Below are 15,199 nucleotides of genomic sequence, written 5' to 3'. Positions count from 1 at the left end.
AGAATATAATTTTCAATTCAGTGTGGTTAATACAAACCACACAGGCCTGATGTGTATAAGTTATAACTAGTCATTATTGATACCATGTTAAACACTTAGTTTGGATAGTATTTTTTGAAACTTGGAAAAAGAAGCATTTTAGGATTTCTTTGGGGGAAACAAAATGAAAGCAAAGAAAAGTGAAATGAAGAGGAAATAATGGTCTGATGAAGGTTTTACACTGTTTCTAGATCACCAATCAAATGTAAGCAAATGTGTTACACTGAGCATGTGAACTCCTTTGAACAAAAATAGATTTCCTTTCTTCTTCGGATCATGCTGGAATCATCCGCGGATCATCATGAATGGATCATCAGGTTTTGCACAAACTAGTAGAGTCTCATGCCAGTTTCAGTGATGCTATCATTACAGTAAAACATGCGTATATTAAACCTTTTTCCTAAACTAAAATGATGCATGTAATATTCTTTGATATATTTAAAAATATGTATTATATAATATAATATATATATATATGCATGCATGTCATAACTAGGGCAAGAATAAATGAAAGCCCGTGAACAGCTACGTCACATGCTTTAGTGAAATATTACACACAGACAATTCCAGTCATCATACGTAGAAACGACTCTGACTTGAAAGGTCATCTGTCTCCGTTTAAGGCAGAGGAGATGTCTGCAGAGAGTTAGTAGAGAGAGTTTGTATGTGAAGTGAGCATTTCTCTTCATGACTTTACTGTGTAATGTCAGATTAGCGCCGAGCAGCACACGTCTGATCTGCTGGAGAGGGAGGGATGTGTGAGGATGAGCGGAGAGAGCAGCAGTCCTTCAGCAACACCAGTCTGGGAAACAACTGATTTCACTCAGGTAGGTTTTCCTTTCATCTCGCCATGATGACATAATGACATGAGATGTATTTTATACATTAATGCATTGCAAAAAAAAAAAAAAAAGATAATGCAAAAAGGGCACTCTCAAAAAACTTTGCAAAAGAAGATTCTCAGTTTGTTAACAAATAAATCATTTGAGCATTAGATTTTAAATAAAAATGTTGCTAATCTTACTAATATTTCTGCTTTGGACAGCATTTGTTCTGATAATAAGCAGCTTGTTGTCATACAATTGTCATAAAAATTACAAATATTAATTAACACAAAATAATGTGTTTCATTTGTATGCCGTGTAAGTTAGACAGTCAGTTACAATGCTTTAAGTATCAATATTATATTAGCTCATCTATTAGCAGTCAATTAATATAATATTATTTACAAAGTATAAGTAACAGGTCCATTCCTTCATAGGGATTTCATTTTATTTTATTATAAATTATCTTATTATTATTACATTTAAGTCAAGTCTATTTATAAAATAAATTAAAATAGCTTATTATTGGTGATGCTAAGGTGTTACAAATACCATTTCATATCTTTTTTCTAAGTATGTTCAAAATGTATTCCTATTTATGGATATTTTATTTGGAGTATTTAAGTTTATTTATAATTTATTAAGTCTGTTTTAATATTGCGTATTATTGATAATGCTAAGGTATTAGAAATGCCTATATATGTTTAATATTTAATCATTGTTGTGTGCATGCATGTTTTTATTAATTATAATTTATTGATAGATGATTATTTTGAATCCGCAGTTGTACTCTTGCAATATAAAGAAATAAAAATTAGAATATAAAAAAATGTGGAATATCTGAACTGAAAAATGTGAACATTTGATTCAAATGTTTGAAAGCAAAAAAGATTTGCCTTTGATGACACTTTTCCAGCTGTGTTCTGTGTTCAATGATAACCACAAAAACAAACATGCTATTCTGGAGTTTATTTCCATCTTTAAGTAGCCACTCCAGAACAAACTAAACGTGCGTAAGAACAGGAACTCAAGTCTTCAGGCAGTTAGATCTCCAGAAGCAGGGCTGAGCACCACATATTAAACATCTCATACCTTAAATGAATATGTTTATTCAATTGGGTTTGGGTCTGTTTACTCTTAAGTTTAACTGAAAAGTATACAAGAGACCTACATGTTACTGTTCAGAATATACACCGGCCGAAACTATGGCTCATGGTGGAGCAGTGTTCACATCTGACATAAACTTCACTTTACTTACATCATTAGAAATGTATGTATTATAGTATCATTTAGTATTAATTTTAATTATATATATTAATATATAGAAAAATTATGAGTACATATGTCCATTCGGGATTTTGTTACCGTGAATTTTTTATTTTAGAGAAGTTAAATTTCATTAAAATAAAAAACAGTAATACAAATTAAAATAGCATTATTAATTAATTTTTTAATTTTAAATAAATGTTAACTATTTTAATTTGTTTTAAGACGTCGTTTATTAAAACTATAAATATTCAAACGTATTAATCAAAGTATTAATTTCTTTCTCTTTTTTTTCCGTTCTATTTTACCCCAAACGTTCTGAAGGATTACGTGACACTGAAGACTGGAGTAATGATGCTGAAAATACAGCTTTGATCAAAGGAATAAATTACATTAGAATTTTTTTTCTTCAAATGTTCCTAATATTTCAAACAATGTATCGGTTTTTGTCAGAATGGTGTTCCTGTTTTGTTGTGTCTTGTTAATTACCCTCGTTGTGTTCTGTATTTAAAGTGTTGTCTGTGCCTTGGTTCCTTTGTCCGTTGTAGTCTATACTCTGTGCTCTGTGTGTGTTTCTGCCTGCTCTGTGTTATCGCTGTGTTACTCTTTACACTCCATCGTCTCTGCGTTCCTCGCCTCCTCAGGAGCATTGTGACAAAACACTGGGGTGGCCTTTGGAAAGATGTGAGCTGGCATGATGCTTCACTCTTTGCTTGTTTTCATTTGGGTCTGGATGAGGAACTGATTAGCTGTAGTCTTCCTGAGTGTGAGTTCTCTTCGGTCGAGTTGATTAATCTCATCCCGTATTTAAATGGTTCACATTTTGAAGTAGAAGAAACTAAGGAAAATGTGACCATCCTCTTCCAGCCCCCTCTGAAACACACTTCGCCTCTCCAGCTCACCCAACACGGGACACTTCACATTCCTGATCACCCATCTCCTCCTGTATTTCCCCAAGCCCGTAAGTGGGTTTCCAACAGCGCTGACCTGGGGGCTAAAGTTGAAGACTCAGGATTAACATCTGTTCGGTCTGCGCTGAAATCCACCTCAGTTCCTCCATTTCAAACTCCCTGAACCATTCCGGTCCTCAGCCCAGAACCTGTGGCTGCTCCACCGGCCAATTAACTCCCAAGCCCTTTGAAGATGACAACTATCTCCTTCACTTCAGCCCAAAAGAGGAGAATGAGGAGGAAAAGACTGTTGGAACTATCCCTTGACCCGAGTCGAAAGAGGGCTCCAGAATGCTCTCCAGAGCTCAGCAGGAACCCCTCTCTGTCCACAGGGCTCAACCAGACATCTAGCTCTCCTTCGTTTTCCTTCATCTCCTTTATCTCCACTGGTCCTGTCCAGCCCTCCTTCATCTCCTATTTTTGTATCTAGCCAAGAGAGGGCTCCTGTTTCCATGTCCAGCCCAAAGAGGGCTTGTGTTCCAGAATGCAGCTTGGAGTGGGCTTCTGAGCCCAGCCCAGAGCCAGCCCTAGCACAAACAGGGAATCCAGAGTCGTCCCCAAGAAAAAATTTGGGGGGGACTTTACATCTCCATCTGTATGGGCCAGGCTGAGTTCTGAGACCAAGCCCCAGAGACCCTCCCAACATGGTACCCCGAACTACCTGCTCCGCCATGGTTCATGGAACCGGTGCCCCCCCCCCACTCCCCTCTGGAAGTGAAGTGGCACGAGGACATGCCTTCCAGGAGGGGGAGGTAATATCAGACTGGTGTTGCTGTTTTTTTGTTTTCTGTCCCCATGTGCTCCCAGTGACCCAGTTTCTCCCTTATTTGATTACATTCATTTGATTCAGGAGTGTCTTGCTAATTACCCTCGTTTAGTTCTGTTTTAAAAGTGCTGTCTGTGCCTTGGTGCCTTTGTTCAGTGTATTCTAACCTATGTGTTCGTTATGTGTTCTTGCCTGCCCTGTTACCCCTGTATGGATAAATAAAGACTGTTACTCTTTACACTCCATCGTCTCTGCGTTCCTTGCCTCCTCGGGAGCATTGTGACAATTCTACTGTATCTTTGGTCACGTAAATGCAGGCTTTTTATTGACCCTGCCTGTTTTTGCTGTAACCTCTGCAGGTAATTTCCTCGTGAGACTCAATGATCCAGGACAACTGCTCGTCTCCAGACTCCCTGTACGCTGCTGTGAATGCGTCATGGTGCTCCACCAGAGAGGACGAGTGTCACAACAGAACATGGAGTCAGTCAGACCTCTGTCTGAGCCGCAGCGCTTACCTGGAGAAGTACCTGGGCCCTTGCCGTTCACCCTTCTTCCTGCCCATGTGCATCACCTACCTGCTCATCTTTGTAGTCGGCGTGCTGGGCAACAGCCTGACGTGTATAGTCATCGCCCGTCACCGTGTGATGCGCACAACCACAAACTACTACCTGTTCAGCTTGGCCATTTCTGACCTCCTCGTGCTGCTGCTTGGTCTCCCGCTGGAGCTTTATGAACTCTGGAGCAACTATCCCTTTCTGTTTGGTGTCACTGGCTGCTTCTTCAAAACCTGCCTGTTCGAGACCGTCTGCTTTGCATCAGTGCTCAACGTGACCGCCTTGAGCGTTGAGCGCTACAGAGCGGTGGTGCATCCTCTGCAGGCCAAACACATGGCGACGCACGCTCATGCCAAGCGCGTTATCCTCTTGCTCTGGGCCGTCTCGCTGATGTGTGCCTTGCCCAATACTAGTCTGCATGGTGTGGAGACATTAAATCCCCGTTTTGGACTCACTTTCCCTGATTCGGGGGTGTGTACAGTAGTGCACGATAGGTGGATCTACAACTTGCTGGTGCAGGTGACAGCACTGCTCTTCTTCCTCCTGCCGATGCTGACCATCACTGTGTTGTATGTGCTGATCGGCCTGCAGCTGCATCGAGAACGGGACTGTTTTGATTCAAAGATCGGGCTCAGTCAGGATGGGGTCAATCAGAGGGCACGTCATCGGCAAGTCACAAAAATGCTCTGTGAGTGCCGTTTCCCCCGCCACTCCTTCTGTTGGTTGCTAGTAATAAGTTAATGAAAATATAGGTGAATTTGTTTATTCTTTCAAAAAGATGTGAAGAAATGTAGCATTACATGGCTTGCTCAGCAGTGGAATCCCTGCAGTGAATGGGTGCCGTCAGAATGAGAGTCCAAACAGCTGATAAAAACATCACAATAATTCATAAGTAATTCACACCACTCCAGTCATCTTGTGAAGTGAAAAAGCTGTTTATATATGAGAAACAAATGAATAATTAGGATGTTTGAAATATAAGTTAAGAATACACAATATAGCTTCTTCAAATGGAAAAATCCATTCCCTGTTGTCTCTCACAGCAAAAAAAAAATTCTACCAACATATTTGTGCATAGAGCTGGACTGTTTGGACTGTTTTCACTTGTAAATGGTGGTTGATCTTTGCATATTTCTCTCCTGATTCAGACGAGTTGAGATAATAATATTACGGATAACTGACTCATATTTAAGCCAGAGGCAACAGTTTGAAGTTAATAAGAACTTAATGATGGACTGGTGTGCTGCGGATTTCTTGTGGATTATTGTGATGTTTTTATCAGCTGTTTGGACTCTCATTCTGACGGCACCCATTCACTGCAGAGCATCCATTGGTGAGCAGGTGATGGTATGCTATATCTCTCCAAATCTGATCTCATGAAGAAACAAACTCATCTACATCTTGAATGGCCTGAGAGTGAATACATTTTTAGCAAACTTTCAAAATTGGCTGAATTAATCATTCAGAGGCAACATAAAACAACATTCACAACCCATTTTCTTTTTATATTTCCAAGTATAAACAGACATAATTTTTTGCTTATTGATAGGAAGTAAGGTAGATGTTGTAGTAGTTATGTTAAGGTATAAGGTTGGGGAATAAAAAATGCAGAATAAGACGTACTAATAAACTGTAATATGCTATTTAAGAGTGAATAGTCAATGTTCCCTAATCTAAAGTGTTGTCAGACGAAATTGTTTTATTTTGGAGAAATTTGCATAATAAGATCACAAATATGTATTAAGAAAGTAAAAAGGGTCCATTTTGTCTTCATGTTGACTTTAATGCCACTTTTAACACTGGGTTGAGGAACATTTTATAGTTGTGAATTTGGGTTCATCAGTATGGCGTGACAAGATGCATAATAACAGGTTTGTCAACATAATGACATAAGAAATAAATTGCTTCTTAAATTTTGTGACCCATTTAAATGTCTAGGTGAACTATTCCTTTAAAACATCTGAAGTAGACTTATGTTGCAATATTTCCACAGATGAATAAGCAAAACATTGCATGCTTGTCATACTTATCTAGTCGATGCTATTAATCTTGTAAATATTAAAAAAGAATGTTAACCCAAGGTTTAGAAATGCACATTGTGAAATCGCAAAACCTAGCAACTCAGGATTCAGTATGAGCAGTTTGGATGAACATTAATAACAGTCTTCAAACGTCCATTATTCAGAGCTGAAAAATTCAAGTATTCTTTTCTTAATTTTAATAAAGAGTCAAATTTGTCATTATGACACATTGTTGTCTTATGCGTGAGCTTTTAACATCTGTCCTGAAAATGACTAATCTGTGCTTTATCAGCCGCATAACATGTTATTATAAACACAAAGGAGATCTGATTTAGTAATAGCGTCTGTCTGCATCTGGCTTATTGTAATAGCTGGTCAGCACTACGCTGTGTGGCCTTCTTCAACTGATTTCAACATGTACTTTGATACTGAGATACAAACAAAATACTTCAGATCTGGTCATGTATTCTCAAGTTCATAAACACTGTCAGTATGCAGATGTGTGCCAGGAGTAACAGTTTGTTTAATAGATCTGGAAGTGTATCTGGACACTTAAAATGTGTGAATGTCATTGCATTAGATAACACGTATAGTGTCATGTGCAAACAAATGATGTTAGAGCTTTTCTCAGAATTAACTGTACTTTTCATAGCCTATTTTTGCAATGATTATTAAAGGAATAGTTCACCAAAATGACTTTTTTGCTGAAAATGTACTCACCCTTAAGCCATCTAATGCAGATGAGTTTGCTTCTCATCCAAACAAATTTGGAGAAATGTAGCATTACATTTGTTCATCAACGGATCCCCTGCATTGAATGGGTGCCGTCAGAATGAGTCCAAACAGCTGATGAAAACATCACAATAATCCACACCACTCCAGTTCTTCAATTAATGTCTTGTGAAGTGAAAACCTGTGTGTTTGTACGAAATACTGTAAATTCTTCATCAAGATGTTTTAATTTCAAACGTCAAAGTCTGCTGTCCATAATGTGGCTTAAAAGTCTACTCATCTAAATCAGCAGAGAAATATGCAAAAATAGTCCAAAACCTTCCTAAATTGGTGGATTTTAATGTAAGAGACAACAGGGTATGGACTTTTTCACTGGAGGTTACATTTTGGCCAGAAGCAATGGTTTAAGTTAAAATGCCTTAATGATGGATTTATTTCTTACAAACACACATATTTCACATTTCACAGGATGTTAATTGATGGACTGGAGTGCTGTGGATTACTTGTGGATTATTGTGATGTTTTTATCAGCTGTTTGGACTCTCATTCTGACGGCACCCATTCACTGCAGAGCATCCGTTGGTGAGCAAGTGATGTAACACTAAATTTCTCCAGGTCTGATTCCATGAAGAAACAAGCTCATCTACATCTTGGATGGCCTGAGAGTGAATACATAACCTGTGTTTGGGTGATTTTTAGTGAATGTATCAGGTTCTGTCTCCTAAATGTTAATCTCTATATCTATGAACATGATCCACTTGTCTTTGAACCCGACTAATTAATATATAAAATTATTAAAAGATAACATTTGTTTTATTTATTATTGTTAGTTGGTGTTGAATTGAATTTATTGTACACATTTCCTTTAAAGCTGCGGTAGGTAACTTTTGACGCTCTAGCGGTTAATAAACAGAACTGCTTGCGTCTTGCGGAAGAACATCGTAGCCGGATCTACTTCTCTCTGTTTATGTCTATGAAGAATCACAAAGGTACTGGGTTACTCCGCCGCGGTACCCCCAAAGCAATCTAAAATAGTCCGAATATAAACACTTATTATAGGTGCACCCTAGTGATTCAGGACAGGCTAAAAACACAATTTGGAAAATGGATTCATGGTGTACTCGCTTATTATATACATTTTGTATACCTTGAACACAAAAAAGGTTACGGACCGCAGCTCTGATTGGTTATTTCTTACCGCTCCCGGCGGTAGCTCCGGCTACAATGTTCTTCCGCAACACGCAAGCAGTTCTGTGTATTAACCGCTAAAGCGTCAAAAGTTACCGACTGCAGCTTTAATATGTTATTTCTAACGCACTTGCTGTGTATTGGACAGGTGCATTGGTGATTGTGTTTGGGATCTGCTGGGCTCCGTTTCACATCGATCGTGTCATGTGGAGCTACATTAATGAATGGACTGCAGAGAACCACAATGTCTTTGAGTATGTGCATCTTCTTTCTGGTGTCTTCTTCTATTTGAGCTCAGTGGTCAACCCCATTCTGTATAACCTCATGTCTTCACGCTTCAGAGAAATGTTCCGTGAGGTGGTGTGTCAAAAAGACCATCGTCAGCTCTCAATGAGTAAGGTCACATTACGGAGTGTTGTTTCTGCCTCTTTTTCTGCCTCTAATTCTGTCTCGTTTTCCGTCAAATTCAACCCTCGTGGGCTCCCACACACTCTGTAGTTATTTTATTCAAATACTATCATTCATAGTTGCGCCGTCAAAGTATACAGTTACATTAATGAGTGCTCATGTAATCATGTTAATATAGCCAATATACACACAGATATATACGAACACAATGCATACACCTCCATTCAAAAGTTTGGGGTCGGTACAGTTTGTAAATGTTTTTAGGGAAATCTCTAATGCTCATCAAGGCTGCTTTTATTTGATTAAGAATACAGTAAAATGAAAATATAATCAGACAAAATTGTGTTCTTGTTTCAGTGTAATTCTACATTTAAGTACTAATTAACTACATGTACTTACTATGTGGGCAGGGTTAGGTTTAGGGTTTGTCTTGCATGTAATTATGCATCATGTATTGCTATTATAATACTAAGTACATGTGTAACAAGGACACCATAAAATAAAGTCTTACTGAAATAATTGCTCTCCATGTAAATATATATTAAAATGTTATTAATTCCTGAATTTTTAGCATCTTTACTCCAGACTCCAGTCTTTAGTGTCACGTGATCCTTCAGAAATCATTCTAATATGCTGATTTGATGCTCAAGAAACATTAATTATTATAAGTGATGAAAACTCTTGAGCACCTTCATATTTTTTTTCCAGGATTCAGTTCAAAAGAACAGCATTTTTCAATAGAAATGTTTTGTACCAATACATACTTTGCTGTCACTTTTGATTTGTTTAATGCATCCTTGCTGAATAAAAGTATATTTTCTTTTACAGATATAAATTTATTTATATATTTTAACAGTAGTATGAGTGCACAAAAAAAAACCTTCTTTAAATTTTGACATCAAAATAGGACAAAACAATATAATTTCACATCTCATCCAAAACACATTTTTGATTACTATCAATGTTTTACATTGCACGTAAACACACTTAATGATGTCATCAGATACAAGCTCCTCTAAAGCCTTTCTTTAAAATTAAAAACATTAAAAAAGTAATTTATATCAAGTAACTGGTACAGTTCTTGTCTCCTCTCCTCCTACTGTCCTGTCTAAAACAAGCCCAAACATGCGTCTTTAAAAGAAAATGGTCAGTTAGTTTGTATATTTAATGGCTCTGCACCCATTTACCTAAATTCGTTTACAGTCAGACTTATGTGCCCTCTAGAAGCTTGCGTTCTGCAAGTGAACGTCGCTTGATTGTGCCATCCCAAAGAAGCACAAAGTCACTTTTAAGGACTTTTAAATTAAATGTTCCCTTCTGGTGGAATGAACTCCCCAACTCAATCCGAGCAGCTGAGTCCTTAGCCATCTTCAAGAATCGGCTTAAAACACATCTCTTCCATCTTTATTTGACTCTCTAACTTTAACACTCACTATTCTAATTCTATTCTTTAAAAAATCTAACTACCTTTCTAATCTTTTTGCATTCTATTTTCTTTTCATTTATTATGCAATTGTATGTGTTTGTGTGTGTGTGTGTGTGTGTGTATGTGTAAAGACGTCTAACTAGCTTTCTCTATTCTTTTATTTATTTTTTATTCTATCTGTTTTCTTTTTATCTATTATATTAGTTAAAATCCCATGCTACGTGTACTGTGTTAACCTAACTGAGACTTGTTATAGCACTTATAAATCATTGCTCTTTTTGTTGTTTTTGATTGCTTCCACTGTCTTCATCTGTAAGTCGCTTTGGATAAAAGCGTCTGCTAAATGAATAAATGTAAATGTAAATATTTCTTCTCGGCCAATGTAAATAGTTCCATAAGAAGCCACAGCATCAAGTTTTACGTGTCACCAGCGAACACACAGACTGAAAACCGGACTGGAACAGCATATGTGAGTGGAGCGGAGCCACAGAGGTTTCCACTGAAAAACACTGATGCTCCGACCTCCAATAAAATGTCGGAGTTTTGACAGTAATTATAAATCTTAAGTGTTTCCAGTAAGCAATCAAGTTTCCCATCATTCTCACAGACTGTAAAATCTACTGTAGTGATGCCATATTTCATATCACTGTGATGGTGTGATGAGATCATATTAGATATATATTTGTTATAAGTTGTGTTCTACGTGGTTATAAAGTGCAGTTCCTTCTTCTAGTGAGCAGTTCAGTGACACACATGAATCCACGGCGTTTAAGACAACTTCTGTTCTGAACTATCACATCATATATGAAGGAATGATGAGGGCTATAGTCTTGTCATGTTGACTCTGCAGATGTTTGCATGTTGTGATGTTCCTCTGGAATGATGAGAACAGATCTGTCGAACTCATTTAATGGTCTCCTCCACCTGTTTATCTTCTTCTGCGATGCAGAGCAATACATCACCTGTCAGATACAAGATTATAAAAAGTGCTTGCATTTCACTGATTATGTCATGAGACATTGTCACTGGCATAATATGCTAAATAACAAATATATTTATGCATTATTCTAAGTAATGTAAATATTCCTAATAGCCAGATCTGGAGAACAAGTACGATATACTTTGAATAATTTGTTATTATACTTAATATCTTCTGTTGTTACTCTTGTTCTTGTTTTTAAATGCTTTTTCAATTAATAAATAGATTCATCTGTATTCCTATACATAACGTTTATTTCAATGCTTTTTGTTTCTTCATGTTTGGAAATCTGATAATTTTAGTTTAACGTAATGTCGATCACTTTCAATGAAATATGCATCTTTAAGTCAAATGCATTGGATATCCATTAAAACGAACAGAAAAATCAGTTGAATTGTCATTTTCACACTTGTATCGGTTTTAAATATTATTTTAATATGTGTGAAAACACTTCATAAGAACTGCACTAATTTTTATAACCTGCCATGAAATATGCAATTAATTTATCTCTGTTTAATTCCACCAGTTAATGCTTTAATAAAATAACAGCCATTATTAAAACTGACTTTTTTTTTAGCATTTAAGAATTAAGTATTTTAATATATTCATTTCAATAATTTTCCTCATTAAGTCATGCTCGAAGTCCACTGAGGCCCTCTAGTGAAATCATTTTATAAATTAGTTTATAAAACAAAAGGTAGTGTTAAAAAATGTGATATGTTTGGTGATTGATTCTTCCACCACTGTACATAAAAAAAAACAAAAAATTAAATGCAGACAACATACAACTTCTATACATTGCATTTCTAGCAAGTTTTGCCAAAGATGGGCCCCTCCGCCCAGCCCTGGTCATGGATGCCACAGACGGACCACATGCAACCCGCAAGAATAAAATAATTCATATAATCAAATCAAACAAACAAAAGTTCAGTCAGAGGTCAGTTTCTGAAACAAGTTTCTTATATTCACCAGGGCTGCATTTATTTGATCAAAAATGCAGTCAAATCTGTAATGCTGTGAAATATGATCACAAATTTAAAAGAACTATTTTTATTGAAATATATTTTAAAATGCAATTAATTTTTTGTGATGCAAAGCTGAATTATCAGCAACATTACTCCAGTTTTTAGTGTCACATGATTCTTCAGAAATAATTCTAATATGAGGATTTACTGCTTCAACATTTTTTATTACTGATGATATATAGTATACTATGAAACCACACTTCGATGTCTTCGATGTTTAATGTTATGATATATAAACTACACTTTGATTAAAGTGTTTGAAGTGAAGATGTTGAGTTACCTGTGCAGCGTTCCACAGCTGGTCATGGGTCTTGACCTTCTCCAGCTGCTCTTTTTTTCTAAAAGTAGTGTCTGCACTCCTTAGCGTGATTCTGTAATGTCTTCTTCGCCCAATCATACGCACCTGTGCACAGAGATCTACAATTTAAACAAAGGCCTGGAATGAGCTCGCAAACTTCATATAGATTTAAGCATAAACTTAATTTTGTTCAATTCCTCATAAAATAAGGCTTTAACAATCTTCATTTTGCATCTCAAGTAAATGTGTCTTGATTTAAGGATGTTTAGACATTTGAACTAAAAAACAAGACAAAAATACTGATATATTTATTCTTTGCGGTGCATGCACCAGTGCAAAGACTATACTGTATGAATTTAAGACTTTCTACTAGAACTGAAAACTGCACAAAAGAGCTGCATTAAGCCTGCGAGTGATTAGCGCTCATTTGAAATGTTGTCGTAGTTGTGTTTGTAGAAGCAGAAGTTGTCAGCGAGCTCCCAGCGCACCACCAGCTCCTCAGTAAAAGACTTGCTGGCGTTCTTCTCTCGTTTGAGCTGATTCACCACACGCTGAGCAGACAACTGACCTTCAAGAGAAAACACGCCAACTATTATAACCTCTGAACTACATCTAGAAGAAAGTGGATGGTGTAAAATAAAGATCAAAAGTCAATCTCTCACTTTTTTTTCCAAACCTGCAGGACTTCAGTGGGTCACAAAAAACATTTTTGTCAATACAGCAATATTGTTTTGAACCCCATTTGTAGCACTGCATGAACAACATCAAAAGCAGCAAACTGTCCGGCGTGGATCCATGGGGAGAGACGACAGCACCTCCTCCCAATCTACTGGCTGAAACACAGATTTGGAAAAAGATGGGAAAACACCTTTTATGTAGAACCAGGGTTTAAAGTCATAATGAATTTATGAATGCTAACAATAAAAAAAACATAACATGTGCTTCACAGATTACAACAGGCAAATGATCAGCTAAGGAGAAAAAAAAGAGAAGGGAACCCCGTTTTCCTCGTTCAATAAAACAACAATACAAAAATAATAATATTGTTGCTATTGCTATTTTTAATAATAATTATTAAATTATTTCTAATAAAGATTAATTATTATTTTTTAAATATGTGTAGCTTTTTTTTAGAATTAGATATTATCATTCCAAATCTACAGTTTTTACTGCAAAAACAATTAATCAGTTAATTTATTATTATTGTTATAATTTGGGGGGAATAATTCCATTTATAAACAAATGTAGTATTAAATATTAAATATATATTATGAAATTTAAATCAATTAAATTATACCATTTTAATGTCAAATAAATATATGTGATGGCTAAGGCCACACTTGCAGTATGAATCAGGCTAGTTTATTTTGTTGTAGATATTTAATTCCTTTTCTTTTGTGGGAGAAATTGATTTGTTTAAGGGATTAATAGTTTGTTTATAAATTTTATGCATTTATTTTGTCTCCCTAAGATCTAACCCAAATATTTAGTGTTAGTTGTACATGTTGTCTCATTTAAGATCAAAGAGCGACATAATTCGTTACTACGCTAGGGATTGAATAAAAACACCTACACAAGATATGGGTTATTTTCTTTTATTAGTTTAACGATTGAGTCTTACCCGTGGTTCTACCGGGATCCATGACTGCAGCATGGAACCAAGGTGTAATTAAAAGAGCGCTGCATTTCCTGATGTCCTTTATTTCCTGTGTTAGGAATTATGGGAAATGTAGTTTGGGTACCACAGGGGTTTGTTAATTGTTTGTTAATTGTAAGATTGTCATAATAAAGGGCATTCTTTCCATTTTATTTTATTATTGCTTTATGGTGAATGGAATTTAATGTTTATAGAGTTCATTTGTGTGTATATTATACTTTTTTCATTTAGGTTTGATGTACAGACTTGAGTCCCCCTGTAATTATAAAATGGTTTGCTCTGGTTTGTTAAAAGGGTGTGATTTTTGTCTAGGGCTGAGTTAGTTCTGGCGAGGGATCCCTGGAGTAACATCTGAGGCCCAGAACTCAGTATCATGTTGATTTTATGTGTCAGTTAGTTTTTCTCCCATTTTCTTTCTTTTATTTTGTTTCCCCATATTTTCTGGCTACTATTGTGAACTGTATATGAGTGTGGCAGTTAATAAAAAGGTACTTTTGAAGATCCTATGAATGACCCTGGAGCACAAAAGCAATCTTAAGTCTCTGGGTTATATTTGTAGCAAAGCCAAAAATACACTGTATTGGTCAAAATAATAGATTTTTCTTTTATACCAACAATATTAGGATATTACGTAAAGATCATGTTCCATAAATATGCATTCAAGTAGCGAGTAATATGCATTTTACAACTTCAAAGGTGATTTTTGTTGTTGTTTGTTTTTTGGCACCCTCTGATTCCAGATTTTTCAAATATTGTCGATCCTAATAAACCATACATCTATGGAAAGCTTATTTATTCGCCTTATTCGACTCATATTAATTTATCATGATTGATACTTAAGACTGGTTTTGTGGTCCAGGGTCACACATGATCATACTTCAGATCAGAATCCATGTAAAAATTTACATCAAAACAGAACAAGCACATCTCTGGTACAGCTACTGTGCAATCCTTGATCAAACCTTTACTGTATGAGAGGCAGAGTGTGGATGAGTGTCCACAAGATAAATCTCTGTGAGGAATTCTTGCAGAGGTTTAGTTATTTTGCCTCGTATTGTCCTGGCTC

The 15,199-nt window shown here is 36.3% G+C and overlaps 1 protein-coding gene across 1 annotated transcript; it reads left to right on the top strand.

The window, feature by feature from the left end:
* Nucleotides 1-772: 772 nt before the first annotated feature.
* Nucleotides 773-9,262, top strand: LOC113046082 (neuromedin-U receptor 1-like). The gene is made up of 3 exons (XM_026206932.1): nt 773-866; nt 4,205-5,087; nt 8,489-9,262. Exons 2-3 carry the CDS (start codon nt 4,226-4,228, stop codon nt 8,836-8,838), a joined length of 1,212 nt encoding a protein of 403 aa, XP_026062717.1. The 5' UTR covers nt 773-866; nt 4,205-4,225; the 3' UTR covers nt 8,839-9,262.
* The last annotated feature ends 5,937 nt before the right edge of the window (nt 9,263-15,199 follow it).

The sequence above is a fragment of the Carassius auratus genome, chromosome 27, assembly GCF_003368295.1.
Source record: "Carassius auratus strain Wakin chromosome 27, ASM336829v1, whole genome shotgun sequence".
Lineage (NCBI taxonomy): Eukaryota > Metazoa > Chordata > Actinopteri > Cypriniformes > Cyprinidae > Carassius > Carassius auratus.
This window is presented reverse-complemented; position numbering and strand designations above follow the sequence as displayed.

Excerpts from the sequence above, each read along its gene's own strand:
- LOC113046082 (XM_026206932.1), top strand. The coding sequence starts at position 4,226 with ATGATCCAGGACAACTGCTCGTCTCCAGACTCCCTGTACGCTGCTGTG. Across the intron at positions 5,088-8,488 it reads GCAAGTCACAAAAATGCTCT|GTGCATTGGTGATTGTGTTT; the intron begins GTGAGTGCCGTT and ends TGTATTGGACAG.